This window comes from Blennius ocellaris, assembly GCF_963422515.1.
Source record: "Blennius ocellaris genome assembly, chromosome: 17".
Classification (NCBI taxonomy): Eukaryota; Metazoa; Chordata; class Actinopteri; order Blenniiformes; family Blenniidae; genus Blennius; species Blennius ocellaris.
Genome location: NC_137666.1, coordinates 10,441,902 through 10,462,706, shown reverse-complemented (window position 1 = coordinate 10,462,706; position 20,805 = coordinate 10,441,902). Strand labels below are relative to the sequence as shown.

General features: G+C 41.8%; 1 protein-coding gene across 1 annotated transcript in view; it reads right to left on the bottom strand.

The window, feature by feature from the left end:
* Nucleotides 1–15,061, bottom strand: part of uggt1 (UDP-glucose glycoprotein glucosyltransferase 1) — a 36,020-nt gene extending 20,959 nt beyond the window's left edge. Inside the window, exons 1-11 of the mRNA XM_080513501.1 lie at nucleotides 15,028–15,061; nucleotides 11,206–11,344; nucleotides 10,805–10,884; nucleotides 9,337–9,467; nucleotides 9,143–9,255; nucleotides 8,885–9,059; nucleotides 6,756–6,852; nucleotides 6,569–6,647; nucleotides 6,161–6,261; nucleotides 1,190–1,289; nucleotides 1,000–1,060 (exon numbers count right to left, since the gene is read on the bottom strand). Of these exons, the coding sequence (XP_080369627.1) occupies nucleotides 1,000–1,060; nucleotides 1,190–1,289; nucleotides 6,161–6,261; nucleotides 6,569–6,647; nucleotides 6,756–6,852; nucleotides 8,885–9,059; nucleotides 9,143–9,255; nucleotides 9,337–9,467; nucleotides 10,805–10,884; nucleotides 11,206–11,344; nucleotides 15,028–15,058 (1,107 nt within the window). The 5' untranslated portion in view covers nucleotides 15,059–15,061. The remainder of the gene's footprint in view (nucleotides 1–999; nucleotides 1,061–1,189; nucleotides 1,290–6,160; nucleotides 6,262–6,568; nucleotides 6,648–6,755; nucleotides 6,853–8,884; nucleotides 9,060–9,142; nucleotides 9,256–9,336; nucleotides 9,468–10,804; nucleotides 10,885–11,205; nucleotides 11,345–15,027) is intronic.
* Between the last annotated feature and the right edge of the window lie 5,744 nt (nucleotides 15,062–20,805).

Sequence of the window (20,805 nt, the reverse complement as noted above, 5' to 3'; positions counted from 1 at the left end):
ACGGGGGTGATTACCTATTCCATTAGCAAAGCAAAGCCAAACACATTGTCAAAAAGTGAGCGCTTTTCAAGTCAGATGCTGTTTGCAGTTTATCACGTAATAAAAGGTGAAGAGCAAAACAACAACAGGAAAGGCAGTTCTCATTTTGAGATATTTCCCCGAAGACAAAAGCTAAAGAGGCTGAGGGCCTACGGTTGTGGCTGCATGCAATAACACTATTTGTTTTCTTCTTTTTTTTTGCTGTTTTCATTTATTTTTCTTCTTTATTGGATTATATTGGTAGACGGCTAAACTAAAAATATTCCTGAGCACTACGTCTCTTAGCCGGTGACCATGAGCAGAATAGATGGCAGAAATATGAAGGAATAAGAAGTTATTAATCACAATGTGTATGATTCCGACGACCAGCGGAAAATACCAGCATATGGCAAAAATCTTACTTTTTGCAACACATATGTCGACAACCAGCTAAAGTGAGATGTTGTACAAATAATGTCTTTATTAGAATGGAGCTACGCACTATTTTTACCATCACATGTTGATCTTACTAGTTTAGACAATTATGCCGAATAACCCCAGATGCTGACACCTGACTTTTGTAGAGTTTGTTTTTGTTTGCTTTCTATCATCTGTTATGGCAGTTAAAAAAAAATAAAAATAAAAATAATATATATATATATATATATATAACCCACATTCTGAGCTCTGCTGCTCATCCCACAAATGCTTGTTTCTTAACAAATGTAGTACTATTGAAAAAGGAAAACAAGCTACAAGGTATAAGATTTATTGCCAACAAACTTTTTAAATAACAAGAAATGATGGACCAGACACAAAACTCCTTTGCTTTAGTGCATAGTTTAATTAGTACTAAGAGACTTAAATGCTTTTTTTATTTTGTCCTTTTGGCAGTTTTTTTTCCAAAAAAACTGGGGGGGGGGGACAAACTCAAACATGGCTGATTGTCGAAGAAATAAAAGATAAATTGCAAACATGTACCTTTTGATTCTCACCAATCTCTTTGCGGACGTCGGCGTTCACCACCGTTTTAGTGATGGACCTGAAAAAAAAAAAAAAAAAAAAGTAAAGAGCAGACCGAGAGCTGTGAAACTGCAGATGAGTCGATATCCACACAAGTCAGAGCTCCGACTTGCAGCCGGTGATGTGCGAGCGAGTGTTTTCTCTCTACCTGGCTTTGGTGGGGAAGTTCTGACTGAGGTCTTTCATGACATTGAGGGCATCCACAGCGGGAGCGGCGAGGATGCGAGCCGCTGTCTGGAAACTCAGATCTATCAAAGAAAAGGTGGGCGGATGGGTAGGCAGGCGCGGAGGGCAAGAGTGGGAACGAGTTGAGCGGACAGAAGCGGCGAGGAGAAGAGGAAAGACAAGAGGACACAAGAGGATGCGATGAAAGAGGGAAGAAGAATCAAAGCATTTGTCAGTGTCTGCACTTGTATTAAATGAAGAGGGGGCTCAAATTTCACGAACGCCGAAGCTTAAAATAAAAAGCACCCCGGTTGTTACTGCAACAGCACCGCTCATCTTTTAAGAGAAAGAGTTGGGACTCATGCTGGAAACTGCATAACCTCAGCACAGCAGTGATTTCTTTTTTTGCGAACTACTCAAACTAGAGTCTGGGCCAATAAGCAGATGCTTAGCAACTATAATTCTTATCGGAATCGAATTTTGAGTATCAGCATGTTCACAGCAGTAAAAAGAGAGATGGAACAGATTTTTACGAGCCGTTCCAAATACCTGCGCCACTTGAAACGCACAGAAAACCCACAGTATTCACATTTACTCCAGTTACAAGTGGTAATGTGTTGGTGAATTATTGAACACAAAAGACATGCTAAAAAGATGCTAATTATTTATGTCCAATAAAAAGAGATACAAGTAATCAATTACAAAAGCTGACATTATTGAAAGCAAGCAGTACTTGTACATTTTATTTTCTCTCAAAACTATAGAATCTACCTGGTGGCTTTTAAAATGTCCATGCAGAGACTGAGACACATCACGGCTATAAAAGGTGACGTGTTCTAAAGAGACGGATACATCAAATAAGTGACACCAGCTCGATAAATGATCATGAAAAAGTTTCCAAACAACCAGTCGTTCATGTGATTTCATTTTGTTTGATAATTGTTCCAGTTTGTGAAGTAAATTTGTAATTTTTTTTTGGCTTACTTGTATGCAAAAAGAAAAAAACAACACCAATAAAATGTGGGAAATATAACAATAGTAAAATGTTTGTTAAACTTTCTTGGTACGAGTGACTGATCAACATAATTAAAATCTGTCATGAAACGTTTAATATTCTATTTGGAATTAAGCATATGGTGTACAAATCTTTAAATCCTGTTATTTACATTTTACACCCATCACAACTTTGGAATAAGTTTTTTTTTTTTTTCAAATTGTGGAAGTATACACAAGCCTCTGAAGGCATTCTTGTGTGAGAAAGAGATAAAGGGCGTACGGAGCTTTAGGACGGCTGTGGCGAGGATTATTTCGATGCGCCGAGCATCTCGGTAATGGTGTAGTAGCCTGTGTGATTATTAGCCCCCGGAGGGCCCCCCCCCCCCCCTTTGTAAACAGGCTGAGCTAATGAGCCCCAGTGGGTTAGAAGATAAAGACAGACGCCTGCGTGACGGCCTGACAGCCGAGCTCAACCCGCCGCCCCTCGCGCGCTTTATTCCCCACAATCAAAAGCTGCCGCGCTCACATGTTGACCACACCTCAGGACAGAAATAAAATGATTCATGTGTGCGTTGTATAAACAGGGATAAGCTACAAACTGCGGCAACAATTAGAAGCAGTTACCGCGCGAGTACGTGGGCAAGAGGAAGGAGAAGAAAGCAAAAGATGAAACCTGAAGCGTCTCAATTAGAACTTTGAATTTGCAACAAGTGATGTAACCACGGCTGATGTAATGCGAATCAATCAAGGTTTTATGTCGCAGCCAGACAAAGCTGTCAAATCTTTAAGATATTAGAGAGCAGAGGGATCAAGAAGACCCCGATCGACTCGACCACTTCAATTTACTGATGGAAATACATCACTGGAATAGCAACAGGAGATATCGTAAATTTTGTTTGTGATCAAAGAGTAAAATATCATAAATCAAGCGAAAGAAAGAAGTGGCTTCCACAGTGATGCAGATTCTCTGCCTCTCAGAGCGTCGTCATGTGTGATGCAGTCGGCGCACCACGATGTTTCACACCACATATATACAGCAGATCAAATACAGTAATGTCCAAATGATGTATTGGTTGCTATTGGTCAGTGCTGCATTCAGACAAACACGCTAGATTTCTCCACCCACACAAAACAAAACGACTGTGGGGGAAACAAAAAATTGATTTTTAACAGTCTTCTGATTGTTTCTATGGCCTTTTTCTGTTATATTTTGATGTGTCAATAACCATCATCGGAAAATAACTTTATTTTGATCGTCTTACTTCGTCTTTCTGTAAAACACTATGTGTTTATATTGGACTCTTTGCAAGACACTAAAAGCAAAATAACCCTAAAGAGCTTTACTATAAATCTGCACTATAAGTCGAAATATAAGTCAAATAAAACAATGTAAAATATCTGATGAAGCTTGTCACACGAACCGCATCTGATAGATCTGGCTACAGTTTTGCTGGTGTCTCCTCTGCACTAACGCTGGACATGGGCTTGAACTTGGTTGTGGGTGAAGTAACGCACATCCAGAGAGATTGGATATTGAAAATGTCAATCAACTCTAAGAACAGGCCCCCCTTTCCTTTCAAGCCTTCATCCTGGAGACACACAGTTACATAGAAGCACTTAAACTCTCCGACACGAGGTCCTGAAAGGCCACGTGAAAAAAATGTCGGAGCGATACTTGACTAATTTCTGGTGAAATTGCTGTGAAGTAGACGGATCCTGTTCCAGAGCTCCGTGCAGCGAATTGCACCAAATGGGCTTTTCACAACAGAAGGTTTGAGCTGAAATCTCAAGTATGTGCAGAAGAAACACCTGAACTATTCCGCAAAGTGTTTCCAGTGGATATAGTTTCTGCCCCCAGGTGCATAATGAGCGATCAGATCTGGTACACTGTTGAACAGGAAGACAAAATATAATCTATGTCAAAATAAATCTTGGTTTTTTTTTGTTTCACACTTATTTGTCATAATAAAGAGCTCTGTAAATATTTAGCAAAAGTTGTGTTTTTCATTTCATGGAGTCTTTGAGTTAGATAATAGTTACTTTACTTGCAGTTTATCGAGTCGGCCTGGGATTTTCATGTCGATAATCCTGTGTACCAGTATTTTGTAGAAATGGAAAAGTTTAAGTCGTGTGTTTCCTGAGACGACCTCCAGGTACCTGGACCTCTTCTGCATGCGATCCAGTCACTGCGCTTGCGGTGTGCACAACACCTGGCGTCAACTCGGGACTTGTTCACGGTGGGTGTTGCACGCCGCCAAAAGCTGAGCTGAGAGTCGAGGCGCAGCCAAACGCAGGAGCGTATAAGGGGTGGGGGGGGGGTGGGTTGGCTCTACTAGAAAAGTTTGCTGCCGAGTGTGAAGCACCTAAAAGTGAGAGTCCACGGTTCTCTCATGGTGCTGAATGTGGGGGGGGCTGAGTCCATACAAAGCATGCAGCTTCCTCCATCATTTATTCAAAGTGGAGAACGTCCTGATGGGGGCAGACGACTGGGAGAAGAGGGTGAACAGAGGGGAAACAACTCAAGTTCCCGGAAGACATCACACACAAGAGTCTTGGCCAGATGTTGTGCGACCCCCAACAAGTGGTCATGCTTGAGATAATAGTGACGTGGGAAGACAGGCTGGAGGACGCCAGCAAAAAAAAAAAAAAAAAAAAAGTGGAAAACCACACAGACCCAGTGACAGATCGCTGCATTTGGGTGTATGGCCACTCAAGTGAAGAGCAGAGGCTTTGCCGATAGATCACCCTGCAAGACCTACAGCCTCCCGAGCGCCACTGAGCCACGCAAGAGTAAAACCATCAGCAGAACCTCCAAAGCTGCCAGAGAAGGCCGCCAGATGGCTGTGGCTTCGAAGAGATAGGTTGATGCCTCCTGCACTAAAGCTGGGAATGGTCACTCTGGAGTTTAAAGATACGAGATCCCGGGTTCTAATAATGTGTGTCCGTTTACCAATAGATGGTAAACATACCTCAGTCACTCAGCATCATCACGATCCCGTACAGGGAAAATGGGAATCGAACAACTTTTCGGTGTTAATCTTCTCTGGGAGTGACACGGCCACGTTCACAACTATATACAGCGTGTCGTTATGAAAATGACAATGAAGGTAGGAGACTACAATGTTACAACGTGTGGCATGTTACTGGTAAATCTCTATGAGAGAATAGAATAAATATTTGTCTCTTGGATATGATATTCAAGTGGAAACTGCCATGCCAAGTTAAACAAACCAACTGAAAAGGGAAGCACTCATTTATTTAAAAAAAAAAACCCAAATTATTCTGATTCTTCCTGTTAAATTAGCATCATATGCATAAGACACCATATGCAAATGATCAGGGAGGCTGACCTAAATATTCTCTTGTGTGCAGAAAATGATAAAGAAGAAGGAAAAAAAAAAAGAAAGAAAAGAAAATGAAGCTTTCATTGTGCCCATTCATTTTGGAAATGGGCAAGGTATCTCTAAAACGTACTCTGTGACCAGATCTTAATGAAATTGTGGGGACATTAAGGTCTCTGGGTCAAGGGAGAATTAATTTGATTCGGATGGGAACGTGGACCTGGAGTTGCACTGTCAGATAATTGTCTTTTTTGTCCGTCGTTGCTGTGAAAATAATAGACACAGAACCGAGTCCGAGCCCCGCAGGTGTATTTATGTGATCATAAAATTGATTTCCTAAAAGTTAAGTGATAGAAATAATGTCCACAGGTGGCAGCTATAAAAAGACAGAGCCTCGGATTCCAGTCTTCAGTCGCCTGTCAAGACACTGCCGCTATCCCTTTGGATATGTTTGTTTCTGTCTGTTGTACTATTATTTATGACAAGTGTGACGCCGTGAACTGATACCTGCACAGAGAGCGAGTCTGTATTGACAAATTCTGTTTTTCAACGACAGGAAACGGCAGAAAAATTGCTGACGCTTGTAAGAAGAGAAGACGAATTGGAAGGAAGCCCACCTTGCATTTGCCAGACTTTCAGGGGTGCCATTTCATTGGTGCTCTCGACTAAATGCTTCCTCAACTCCTTCAACTGTTCTTTCAGCTCTGGGTAGGTTGTCCTGAAAGAGTATGGGGGGGGGGGGGGGAGCAGGGGGGTGGAGAAAAGCAGGACAACAAAATGTAAGCACAACTGCTTACATGACAACATTTCTAATTAAGAGAATAGTCGCATCCACAGATTGATTTAGCCATTTTCAGGTGAGTTGAGCAGAGATATATGGTCAGTGCTTCAGGGGAATAATGTGTTGCAGGGAGAGAAAAAACAAAAAAAAGCATGGATTGAGCGAGTGCAGATCCTGGATAAAATCCAAGCTTTGAATTTTTTTATTTTTTTTTTTTATCATGGCCTGACACAGAGTGACTTACTTCAGTTTGCCAAAAAGAAATCCCTGGACCTCGTCCACTGGATCATTCTCTCCGATCACCGTAGCGTTCACCTCCGCCCCTGAAACCACAATCAATTTAATCGATATTCACATCAGGACTCCTCTGGGGCCGCCTTAACGTACGCCCTGCGTGCATCGACGCTGCGTTTTTCTGTGGGAGTGCACACCTTGGACTTGCGTGTCATCCTTCGCCTTGTACTCCTGGCTTTTGATGGCCAGCTCCACTCCATAGCCCGACAGGTAGACTTTCTTTTCACTTGAATTCTGGAGGAAAAATAGAGAAAGTGTAAAAAAAAAAAAAAAAAAAAGAGAGAGAGATGGAGAGAAGTCGTCTTTCTCTTTGCCACAAGCGCTTAAACTCCTCGACAGACTGCTGCGGAATGCAAAAAAAGCTTTAATACGTGCATAAACGCAGTCAAAAGGCAAGAACTCTACTAAGTTGGTAAGACTAACTCATTTTATTGCAGCGGGAATGACGATAGACTTAACAATATTTCTGGGATTCCAAAAGGCTCCATCGACTTTCTTAAAAAAATAAAAAAATAAAAAAAAAAATAAAAAAAAATAAAAAATCTCTGTATTATAAGCATGCGCCCGCTCACTCCAGCAACAGCTTTCAAGTGCAGACAACCAGCTGTTGCTCGCCAAGTACTGAAGACCCTCACTGTCCCCTCGTTGGCCCCTCAGCTACCAAGTAAAGAGGAAGAGTTAAGTGTTACAGCCTTTCTAGAGTCTGGGACTTCGTGCTTAACAGACAGATGGCGAGCATAATTTAGCATAATCAGAAGAGGGGAAAAAAAACAAAAAAAACTTATTGACTGTATTTGCATGTGAGAGGAGAAGCAATCCAACATCAACTTGTGAAAAGTGGAGACGTGGATTGCATCCCAGGTGTAAATGAGGAGCTCAATTATAATGTAGAAGTTTGTTTGTTTGTTTTTTTGAAGAAGATGGGAAATGACAGAAAAGACAAGAGCTCTTAAATAATCGTTCCGTCTTGTGTTTACCAACACGTACGTAAAGTACATTCGCACGTGGGCGCCGCTCAAACACAACTGTTTTTTTTAAAAACAGAGTAAATATGTTGATAGTCGCCTTCATTTGAGCCGTCGAGAGCGAGTCGGCAGCATCTGTTCCATCCCCCCCCGATTTGCCCCGAGGCCAACTTAAAGCTCGTCACCAGATGAATGTCTAGCTACAAGTAAAGCAGTACTTAGAACATGAAGAAGAAAAAAAAAGAATTGATTTACCGATAAAAACTCACGTCAAAATAGACTCTCTCTTACTCGAGTATCTATCCTGCGGTACTACTTTTCATGAAAGCAGGGACCGACTCGGTGTTCCCCTCATGCAGCGGCTTTTTGCTTTGAATATTTCTAAAGGTTTATGCAAAACCGGGCTGCAGATGAGCAAAGTGTGCTCGAGCAAAAGTGGATAAGAATGTGTAGCTGAGCTGCGAACGTCCCCGTGGAGATTACGGCAATTCACACTGGAACATCCACGACTTCACTTGTGTCAAAAATGTAGTAAAGTAGTTTGGAAGAGGGCGCTCGTTCAATAATGTTACTATATTGTTGTGATAATAACGAGAGCTTTTTTTTTCCATCACGCCAGCATGGAAGCCTCAAATACAAGAGGAAGGGATCAGCAGAAGTGACCGAGGCCGTCAAAATGTCAACGTGCACAGCGAATGGTGGTTTGGTGGAGACGCACTACGAAATCATCGAAGAAATTTGGCAAAGTTGCATTGTTAAATCCTCCTTTTTTTTTTTTTTTTAACTGGTGGTCATCAGAAGCAAAACAGCAGCTGAAATTCCTTTCAGTCACGAGACGCCGCGGGAGTAAACAAGTGCTCATCTGCAGAGCGTCCTCCATGTTGATCTGTGTAATGTTCACAACTCTTCAAACCCCACCAGGGTTCTTTGTTTTTTTTTGGGGGGGGGGGGGGTGATAGTTTGTCTGACAACTTCTCCAAATGGAGCTACACCTAGAGTGTATTGCTCTTATGTAAATGATATACTGTGATGTCTGAAGCTCTGCGGGGTTTTTTGTTTTTTAAACCAGAGGAGCTGCTGATACAACTACGGTTCTGATGCCTGCACTAATGTTTTCTCGGTGTGACGACTTCTACCAAAAGTGAAGTCTTTATTATTCATGAAATTCCGACCCGAGGAGAACAAGGTTGCACATTAAAATGCACTCGGAGGTGTAATACAAAAGCCAGAGAAAAGCAAAATCTGACGGCGTCCGCTGGATCAACGCGGAGAAAACCGCGGCTTGCGTGTGAATCACTTACGGCCAGGTAGTGGCGGAGCACGTAGGTCACGGAGCCTTCGTTGGCTTTGGACGCTACGACTTCGTGGAGCTTCTGGAAGTGTGGCGTCCCGAACTCGGCGTAAACGATGACGACAGGAGCGTCCGGACTCGATTGCAAATATTTATGATCGCCTTTGAAGAGGTACGGCTTCGGTCTGGAAGACAAACCATGGCATCGTCTATGAAATACAGACTTTCTCACCCCTCAGCTAATCTCTTGCACTTTATTTGTATCTACCTTTCAGATGCAGTTTTTAAAAGTGCATCCAAGCTTTTCACATCGCACGTCTTCACTCCATGGATGCTGAGAAAAGCTGAGCAGCCAGAGGGCGGAGGCTCAGTCGAGGCAATCTGAACACATAACGGACGGGCAAAGTCATTAACACGTGGACATTTGCTGTCAAAAAACTATCTGGGAACCGTCCCCGTCACCTGTTGAAAGGAGTGCACGGTGGAGGAGTAGGCTCTCAGCGAGAGGGCGAACTTCAGCATGTTCAGCTGGACGGAGCTCAGCAGGGCGCCGGCTTTCTTGACGATCAGCTCGTAGTAGGCCTGATCTGTGTCTGTGTGAGGAAAACACGAGGGTTCAGCCTGGTCATAGGATTATTTTTGTGTTTGAGAATTGAGGAGAGAGAGAGAAAAAAAAGAAAGATTATAACATTCCAAAATGAGGAAAATCAAAAGCAATTACAAAGTGGCCATTTGGATGCTGATTTTTTTTTTTTTTTTTTTAGCAATCACCAAGAAAAATGACTCCACGGGATTAAGCTATAAAAGTTTAAACAGACGACAGCTTATTGTAGCCTCTCTTATCACATTTGTTTTAACTGAAGCCTTCCCACTTGTGAAATGTACATGTATTGTGATTTTTTTTTTTTGGGGGGGGGGTATTTTAATAATTTCTTAGTTTAATATTCTACAATATGATATTACAAAGAAGAAACTACCACACTGACACGACCAAGAAGTAGGAGAACAGTGGGGGTGTTACAGCCTCGTATCCCATATATATGACACTTTTTACCACAGTAGTAAACCGATTACACCGTCATTCAAGAAATATTAGCGCATGATTAAACATTTGAATACATTTTTCCTGCGCACATAAAAAAGTAACGTTTGTGAAATTCAGCAGAAAAGGTCCAACTTTGTGCAACTATTGGAATGAAGAATGTGTGCAATATATGAAACCGAGAGGCAGCAGCCTCGTCAATGCTTCGAAGATTAAGAAACTTTTCTATGCAGCACTTTTTGAACGTCCAAACTAAGTTCAATGAGTAAATGTAAAACTCAGTAATCACTTGGATTACACCAGTATCATATAAAGTATCATTGTGCATAAAAATCAATGAAGCAAGTCTTAAATATTCTAAATATGGATCTGCGAGCTTGGACATGGCTATCTGTGTTTAAATAGAACATGAAGTTATACTTAAACAACACATAGTTTTCGCAACACTGGAGGTTAAAAAAAAAAAAGTGTAATTATTGATTCAAATGTTTAGCAAATTTGATTTCACTTAAAACATGTTGAATGCCCTTTTTAATTCTGAGAAGCAATTAAATTAATTACAAAGCCCTGATATATATATATATATATATTTTTTTTTTTTAAATCAAGCCCCACCACTGATTAATTTCCAATTAACTAAAACATTCCAAATTCTACCTTTAGACATAACTTTCGTATCGAAGACGGTGTAAATGCGGTTATCACGCAAATCAACAGAACAAAATCCAGTCTGCTGCTCCTCTCCCTCGTCTTATTGCTTGCTCGGGCAAAACACTGACACTGCAATTACTGCCAAGACGTTGCAAACGCATCATAAATTCAGCTGCTCACAGCACGGACACTAAAAGTGAAATCGGTTCTGGAGAGTCTGAAAGTGTTTCACTTTACCGTCGTGCTCTCCTTCTATGTCTTGATTGGCCTCCACAAAGTCCCAGAATTTCTCCTGACTCTCTTCTGCCAGGAACTCACTGGGGAGGAGGAGTGGAAAAAAAAAAAATACAAAGGTGGCAGTTTCATAAACCGCATGCAACACACACTGTGGGAGGAAAAGTTTTCATTTCAGAGGACAGTGTCAGCGCCAGCGAAGTGTACAGCGTCTGACGCTCTTCAGCATTCAGCGTCTTTGCTCAAGGACGCGTCAGCGCGACGCGAGTTTAAACTCACTTAGGGGGAGAGAGTCTCTCTAATGACCCTCAGGACGTCGATTTATCTATTATCTGCTTCCCAAATTTAACGTCAGATGTGCCGCGGCCAAAACACGGCGACTCTTGAGCGGTGCGGAGTCATACCTCGCCTCCAGCAGCAACGGAGTGTCGGCCCATTTGGTTGTGAGAGTGGTGGTGACAGCCTTTGAGTCGGCGCCGGCGGACGCTGCCGAGGACAGCGAGAGCAGGACGACGCACCGGAGCCACATCCTCAGTCCTCCACCTGGGGGGGGGGCGGAGAAACGGGGGATGAGATGCGAGGATTGAACAAGCACGATGCGGTCGAAGCAACACACAACCAGTTAGCATGCAAACCACAGTCTGCAACAATCTCTCTGTTTAACCCCATTCTTTTCAAAGAGGAATATATATATATATATATACCACAAAATAAATGCATTTAAGCAGCAGAATAGGAGGGCTCCCTCCCCTTTAGCTTTAAAACACATTTTCTTGCTCTCAACACAATTCCATATGGGTTCTTCTCCAGCACAGCAAGTAAACAGCATTCAGCTTCCAAGTCAGGAGCCACAATTTTTTTGGGCCAATATTCGATATGCCCATATTTTCCAAACTCCTTTGGCCGACTGCCAATAGTGATATCTGCACATATTTGTTCCCACCTACTAGCAAAGAGAATCAAGTCTCCTTTGTAGTGAGATCGGTGCGTTACTATGGTGACTCGTTTGCCCATCGCCCTCTGACACATGCAAAACCAACTTTTCAAAACATTGTGATCAATGACGGCCAGTGGGGTAGGATACATGTACGAGCAGCAAGGCGAAATTTCAACTCGGCCTTAGTATCGCCAAAATAGTGCAGTTTTTTTTTTTTTTTTTCCTGGATGGTTCCTGCTCTGCACTGGTCAGTATCTATCTGAAGTCTTCCAAAGAAGGTTCCAGGGAATCCACAAAATAAAAACAAACACCTCAGTCTATCTATCTAAGATTCCACCAGCCTCAATCATGTCACCTTCCAAAAACTAATTGTGAAAACTGGACAAAGGTAATCATGATGGAAATATGTAGCAAACTGCTCATTTCTGACTATTATTATCAGCTTTCTGCTTCTCATCAGTTTAAAATCCTATTCTGTTATTAAAGAAGTCTGTGCTTTTAATAAATTGTTAAATGCAACCCCCCCCTCCCCCCCAAAACAAACAAGTGTTTGCCTTCCACGTATCTTATCTAGTTTAGATTCATGCAATACACAAGAGCGGGACATCTGCCGTTGGCTTCAACAGTTGATATACATCAGTGTCACAAAATGTCCTTATTAACATTGTGATGGCGCTCCAGCAGTGATGCCCAACATGACAAACTTGCCAAACACAGTAGGATACTGTCAATTTGCTCAACACGGTTTTGAAGCCTTCACCCACGGCAGGCCGCCAAATCCTCTTCAGTAGCTGTATGACTGAATGTGCAAGTGTTTCTATTCAGCAGTGATGTATCCAGATAAAACAAATGGAAACAGAAGGCTGCGTCTGCTGATCGGTTTTCACTGGAGACGCTTGTAAATCAACGCAATCTTCAGAAGAATCGATCAATGCTCAATCTAAACTAATTAATTTTGAATAGCATTTTATGTTATAGTTCAGCATTTTTATTATCACTAGTTTTCAGAATGTACGTGCTTGGTTATACACCCTTTTACAGCAACTGATTTTTACTTTAGAAGCTTGAATATTTCATTATTTTTTCCCCCCTCAACAAATAACAGTATTAAGGCTTTATCAAAGCAGCAGCTGTTAATTTTTTAGTTGAATGATTAACAGAAGCAACATTAGTCAAATTCCAAATTAATCGGGAAAACGCTGACTTGATGTGCAGCTGCAAACATTTATTTTTATAAAGAGATTTCAGTTTAACGTGAGCTGAGTTTAGACCGTTGTGAGACAGGTTCGTTTTACTCTACTGATGATGTTGCAATAGTAATCCTGCTCCGAGTTCATAATGTTTTCCTGATTCAAAATCTTTTTATAGGTAAACATTGACATATTAGTATTTACACAACTGAATGAGGTGGCCAACTGACGTGAATGTTACGACTTTAATTTTCATCCAATTTCTGCAGTCAGAAAGTAATTACATCATGTGTCACCCGAGTTAAACTTGATAATGCAAGACTTGTTTAAATGGTAGGATATTAAAGACAAATTCAACATAGAATTTCTACATTGGAAATTTGAAAGTATCTTGAGAAAGGCTTAGCAATGTGGCAACAACACATACAGCAACACTCTGCTCGGATGAAGAGCAGTTAATGTAAATATTTGAGTGATAGGAGTGGCTGTCCAGAATGATAGCAACTGGGCCGAGTGCCTGAACACCATCATAGAAGAGAAAAGGAAAAACAAAAAAACTAATTTAATCCCAGAGGGAAATTGTTAAATTCTCCATATTTGACCAATTCTAAGACCAGTAGTGGTGAGCTCCTCTCGCTCATCATTGCTCACACATGGTCGCGTTTCTACTAATGTGTCCCTGTGTTACTCTACAGATGCTTCACATTTGAAAAGGAAAATGTGAAGGTGTAAAAACTGCTACAATATAGGATCGGTTCATATTAGTCAAGGTATAATCTTTTAATAATACACTGATGCAGTTTATAATAGAAGACGGAAGTGAAGAGGGAAACCTTCAGCAAAGCCTTCTGAAGGCAAGGGACATGTATTTCTATAGCACCATTAAGACAAAGTTTACAAAGAAATACATTAAAATAAGATTAAGAATGTTAATCTTAAGTGATTACAATGATTAAAAACACATTAAAACACAGTGATTAAGAAAGGCATGAAAAGGGGAATAAATAAAGTTAAAGCTTTAGTGAGATAAAGGTAATTAAATGGGTAAAATCTGTTGTTTAATGAAAAGCCTGTGCATATAATAGTGTTTTAAGGGTTGAGTTAAAAGAAATGAGAGTTTCAGCATTATTCAGCTGTTGAGGAAAGTTTATTTGAAAAGTGAGGAACCGTTAGATGCTTCACCTTGTTTCTTCTGACTCTGGGGGCATTTAATAAAGTTCTTCCTGAGGACCTCAGTGGTCTGGATGTTTCATATTCTACAAGTAAATCTGAGATGTATTCAGCCCTGAGTCCATTCAAAGCTTCATAGACAATAAGATTTGGAGACTGAGGCTCAGGTGTAATGTGCTGGAAAATCCAAAATAACTCTCCCTTTTTCCAGAAGAATACTTTTTTTTTTTTTTGTCTGTGGGTTCAACATTTTCTAAATTAATTTAGCATTAGCTGATTAACGATAACAAGGTAGCTCCCCTAAAGAATCACTTAATACTCTTTAAAACAATGACTTGGATTCAAAGTGAAAGCAAGTAATTGTGCAACCATGTTTTTGGGGAAGAGGTGCAAACCTCCCATACAATCTAAATAAATAAATAAATAAAATTAGCAGCCAACTTCATGGATCCGCTTGGTACCCGTTACGATCCGGGCATCAATGTTGACTGTCGACCGTAAACAAACGGCTTCATCCAATAGGAGCGTTCAGCGTGTCTCCACTGTCCAATGAGCGCTCGCTTTGGACATCCGTAGGGTTTCAATGACGACCCAGCGCTGTCACTTTAGCCCTAATCGTGAGCTACGTGCTTTATCCCACCGGCATCACTACATGTTAAGGTTGCACTGCCGTAAACAAGCTGTAATACTCCGTTACTTTATCCCCCAGAGACTGTTGGACTTTAAAACGCACACCTCAAATTCAACGCTAGCTAAATTAGCCACGGCAGCTAACTGCATCCGCACTAAGGAGAAACTAAACGATTTAGAGAGGTCCCGTTCACCAAGTGAAGGTAATACCATATCCTCCGCTGAACAATAATGCCCCGCCTTGAGTGCAGCCCTTATCAGCGATGGAAACGTCCAAATAAAGAGAGATTTGTGCTCACCGAAGCCGGCTCTGGAGCTTCCTGCATCCATGATCTACTGGGAGAGGGAGGGTCCTGCCAGGCGGCTTTAGGCGGCCACATCGCTGCCTGTTCAAAACTACCGACATCCTGTGCAAAAACACTGTGACGTGACCTGACCACAAAGCAATTCATTTCACCCAAAGATAATTAAAACCTGAAGAGAGGAACCTTAAAAAGCAATTATTTTACCTGCCTAACCTCTGGCTTGCAAACTGGCTTCGGAAAAAAAACAAATTAAAATTGAATAAAAAAAAACCCAATTTGGTTTAAATCCACTTTACCACTATAGATAACATTTTTTTCTAGCAGCACGGATAATTAGAAAAAGAAGTAAACATGTGGGCAGTATTTTCCCTCAAAATGCTTGGAGTGAATAGCGGAATGGTCTCAAACAATTAAAATTTTCAGCAGCAAGGATAAACAATTTCTAATTAATTGAATTGTAAATTCTTGTTATTTCTAAAAAAAGTCACAGCAGTGTAGTGAGTAGCACTCCTACTTCATAAATAAACCACCCCAGTCTGATTGCAGATTCAAGGCTCTTTCTAGAGTTTTCATGTTCTCCCTGTGCACAGCTATTTGGTCATTCCACCTGCATGATTGTCAGTGTCCTGACATGTTTGGGGTGTATCCTGCCTCTTATCAAACATCGCCTAAGGATGGATCCAGTGCCCGATGATCCTAAAGTAAGTTTAAAGGATGGATTGTTTTTGGCAGCACTTGTTTGACAAAAGGGAAGAGCCTATAGCTCTGAAACTGAATGGACTAAAGGAAGAACACTACACTATTTACACTATTTGTGTAAAATATGAAGAAGGTTTTTGATGTTCTCATCAGAAATATATTGTTGATTTCAAGTGAGATTGATCTGCAGATGTGACACTATTATTACAAACATTTGTTTTTGTTTATGCAATTTCTTTGAACTGAAATCAATAATTATTACAATTAACATTTTGAAAAACACATATTATATTTATTTTATTGTTTTGGGTTGACATATTATAAGTTTAGAAATAATTGACAAAATAATTAACTTTTTATGGGTATCTTAATTTTTGACACCTTCTTGTCTTTGCCATTGACTTAAAGAGATGTGATCAAACTCACCCAAACGAGACTGAAATTGCTGAAACAGCTGAAATCCTGTACAAAGCAGAAACCTTTCACAATAAAAACTACCCTCATCAGATGGTTAGTGGGTGCTTGTTAAAGAAAGAAGAGCTGAAACGACAACAGGGATAAAAACACATTTGCCTCACATTGAAGAAAAACAGGATGAGTGCTCTCCCTTTTTCATCAATGTTAATCTTCCTTTCATAACCCGTGAAGAGATCCACAATGGTCTCTTTGAAAAGTAACTTACAAAAGTATGTTGATATTCAAGCTGCGACAGATGTACACACTTTAGGATTTGGTACTCTGCAGTCAAGGCCCTGGAAGAAAGCACAAACCTTCAAAACTAGCAGTACCTTATTAATACAGACACATCTCCTATTTTTCAAAATTTATTGATCTCAAACCGGGAAATTGTAACAGAAAACAACAAATGGAAATATGCTGCTTCCTGGTGTGCAAAAAGTAAAGGAAATGAGAAAGGAATACACTCTCTGCATTATGTACAGATGTGCATTGAGTATCAACTGAAAAAAAACCCAAACTAATAAGAAGAATGGAAATCAACACAAACATAGTACGTCGAACATTGTCTGACACGAGTGGGTACAATATGATCAAGATAGCTCATCTTTAGCTCAAACCAAAGAGCCCCCACATATTTGTACATGCCAAAGAAACCACAATTAAAAAGAAACTTTTTAGACATTTTCCAGCAGATCTGAATAACGGCAAGGAGCCTTAAATCTGTCAATTGTAAAAACAGGCGTGGCTGCTATTGTTTGGCTTCACTATCAGAGGTGGAGGTACGTAGTTATCCTCAACCTCTCTTTGAGGCGATCTGTGGGGTGTTTCCAAGAAGAAGAAAAAAGGCTTGGAAGCACGGCTTTATAGGGGACCGGAGTCCATAGAACCCACAACAGTAATTACATGTGTATGCAACAGTATGGTGATTGTGACTATTAAGGGGTTGCAGGTATTAATTTGAATAGTAACTCATGGGAAATAAGGTCTGCTTTATGCACTGTGTGATAGCCATGGGAAATAAATCCTGCATCTGGAGTAAGAAAAAGCTGTCCCCCCTGGTTAAAAGTGTTTGTCATGTGGTGATAAAAATAGTAGTGTTAAAGTTAATCCCCTTTATTTTCCAATGTACATCTGGGATCATTTTTGGAATCTTTACCTTGAGACTGTGCGACATCTTTGAGGAGAAATCGTCCCTTTGGAGAATATTGGTAAAACGTGTCAGACTCTTCTGTCTACCTGTTGTGTGGTCTCGGCAAAGAGAAGATTCCCAGGGTGCAGAGACATGGGTCCTGCCTTTTCATTTACTCGCTCTGCAGCCTAAATTAAATTGGACAGCTGATCCTCCAGAGGGAGCAGTTCCAGGATTTGATTTAACATTATATAAAAAGCATCCACATTAATTATCCTGTTGGATTTGACCTTCACTTTGACGTGCCAGTGCGAACACCTCACATGTGTTAGACGTGTGCACGTACACACACACATGCCAACACAAAAATCTGTCTGATCATGGTGAGGACAGACCGAATCGTCAAAAGGAAACCGTCCCTGCTGGTACTTCTAAATCTGATTAAACAGAGTCAGAGAACAAAGAGCCGATCAAATCTTCAAAAGGACAGAGTCCCCTTCAGTATCACTAAATCTGACACCCTACACACACACACACACACACACACACGTGCACGCACACACACTCACACACACGCACGCTGCCCACAGGGCCTGTTCATCTGTCAAGAAGGTGACATCTTCAGATGAATTATGGGAGACGGTTGTCATCTTCTCCGGGGTCACATTCGAAATGGCGAACCCGGGTGGTGGGCTCTCTCTCGCCTCGCACTATCACACATCAGCCATTTTAGAGGTTGAAAGCCTCGGCGGGGGACCAAAATGACCTCAATTAAACCTCCATTAATATTAATACATTTTGGCGTTTCACGTGAGTTGTTGCTAATTAAATGTGTCCCTGACTGTATAATGGGGGTCAGCCGGGGTCTCCAACATGAAGCTAATTCACCACGTTTACAGCCACCAAACACCGGGGCCGGTCTGAGCTGGGGCCTTAAATACAGCTGGAGAGGAGGGCACTTTTGTTTACGCTGGTGATGTTAACAGCTACGCATCCATGAACGTTTTGTGTCCGACTTTCATTTTTATGTTTCCTTGCGTGTGTAAATGTCACTACATGCGAATAAAGGTATATTTAGTACGCTGATAGCCTTATAGTTCATGTCTGGCCTCGACCCGGGGTTTCTGTCCTACTTCATTTCTCCTGTGTCAACGTTTAGCAGACTTTTTGTGTTGAGGTTAATAAGTTTTGCGGCAGATCAGCTCTTTATGAGCTCCTGGATCACAGCTTTGTGCACACACACACACACACACACACACACACACACACACACACACACACACACACACACACACACACACACACACACACACACACACACACACACACACACACACACACACACACACACACACACACACACACAATGAACACACATTTTAGATCGTAATAGGATTGTGCGGTGCCTCAGATCGGACTCCTCCTGGTGGGAGTCAGCAGAGCATTGCCTGGGACTTTCAATGATTGTGTTCAATCCTGTGATATCATGAGGGATGATTTGGTGTTGACCTGGGAGATTAACCAGGCCCAGAGCGGAAGGTCAGATCGCAGCCCCAGATGTCCCTTCTAATCATATTTATTTTACAGCAGAAGGAAAAAAAGAGAAGAAAAAAAAAGTACTCCCACAGTGGACTGCATTCTCTCACTGCCCACTGCATTTACTTTCTGACAAAAACGTGGTATTGAAACTCTGCAAATTGTTTGTGCATAGATTTTTTCCACATTGAATATTTGATGAGGAAGGTCTAAGCCTGGCCGCTGCTGGAAATGGCTCAACAGGAGACAAAAGAACAAACTCCGTCGTGACTGGTGTTAGCGCCAGCGCCAACAGGGCAAGCCTCCAGGACGACAATGGCCTCACTGTGATGCGCGTTTAGGGAGGCACTCAATATGAATTTATCTGCAGAGTTCCACACTGAAAATAAGCAATAATAATGCCAGAGCTTCTTTGTTTGCGTGAAACAAGCAAGGGATCGGCAACGAGGCCCTGCAGCCGGTTTGACCTCCTATTAGTGGACTGCAGCCAGAGTCCATACAATCACTCAGGACTCGACTCCTGCAGCAGCAGCCAGTGAGCACTTTCTCTCAAACACTCGCATGTTTCAGCTCAACAAAAGCTGCGCAGCCCTCTGCAGTAGCTGAGCCATTCTTGTTTGTACAGTCCAGCTGCACTTGAAATGACAGCGACCCAGAGCAACGGGGAGGATTAAAGACTGCGTTCTGTCTAATACACCATTTACCAGCTGCCAGAGAAGCTGCAGAGCCCCCCCCCCCCCCCCCCAGAGATCCTGCTCGCTATATGTTGGGAAGAAAAATGCAGCCTCTCTTTCCCCGTGTCCTACATAAAGAGCCTCTCTGATTCCTCCCCTCCTTTACACGTTTGCTGCTGCCCGTGCTGTGTGACCGCTTTGATCCCCCTCAGCCAATCGCCGCAGCCCGTCACTGTCCGGGCAAATTATTTTTCCACCCTGCCCGCAGGGGCCAAAGTTGAAGTTCGCTGGCGTCTTGATGAGACAGGGTGAAGGCCCAACGCCGTGCTCCCTCTCCCATCGTATGATCTTCCAAGGACAGCGAATGATATTTATACCGGCCTGAAGTTACCGCTCTCCTTTTCCGGAAAGCCCATACCCGCTGCGGCAGAGGAGGAAGCAGTGTTTGTGTGCATACGAGCGCGTGAGTCGGGCCTCGGGTGTGTTGCAGGCTGAATTAGGCTGTAGATCACTGTCGACAGGACTGAGGCCGTCATTAGAGGAGGGGGACAGACTTCTTTATGGGGTCACGGCCCTGTGGTTAGAGTAGGCGAACGGCAGCGATGTCCTCTAGTTAGAGACTGGTCTACGAATGAGAGTGAAGAAACCTTGACGGCAGAGCTCCCAACACAAGTTGTCAAATAAAAATCGACGTGTGTGTGTGTGTCTTAAATGAATGCGTGACTCGTTTTCAGGTTAAGTACCTTTGATGGGAAAAGGGGAGAAAAAAAGAGTTGTGAAGAGATTGACAGAGCAGGAAACATCATTAATGACGTGCAGTGACAACCACAACACAGCCAGGTCTGTAAAAATGAAATATTTTAATTGGTGGCTTGATGATTCATTTTTGCAATCATACAAAACAAAACTCAGAGAGATGCATACAGAAAGAGCCAGAGACAGACTGCACACCAAATCAAAAAAAAAAAAAAGAAAAAGAAAAAAAAGAAAAAGTCTATCACACTCTCTTTAACACATCTTTCTAAAAAATAGCATGGGATGATGCCGGTGCGACACCTGGGTTGCTTTCATTGTCACAAAAAGAAATGCTGTTAAGACATCAGATACACGTTGTGGTGAAACACCAAATATTTGAGCAGAGCCACCATTTCTGGAATCATTTCAGTAAAAGGATCGAGTTTTTTTTTCTTCTTACACACTGTTGAGGTACTGGGAAATTTTTTTTTCTTCTTTTTCTGAGGACCACTTGAAGCCTGTCGGTCACTTGAAACTGGA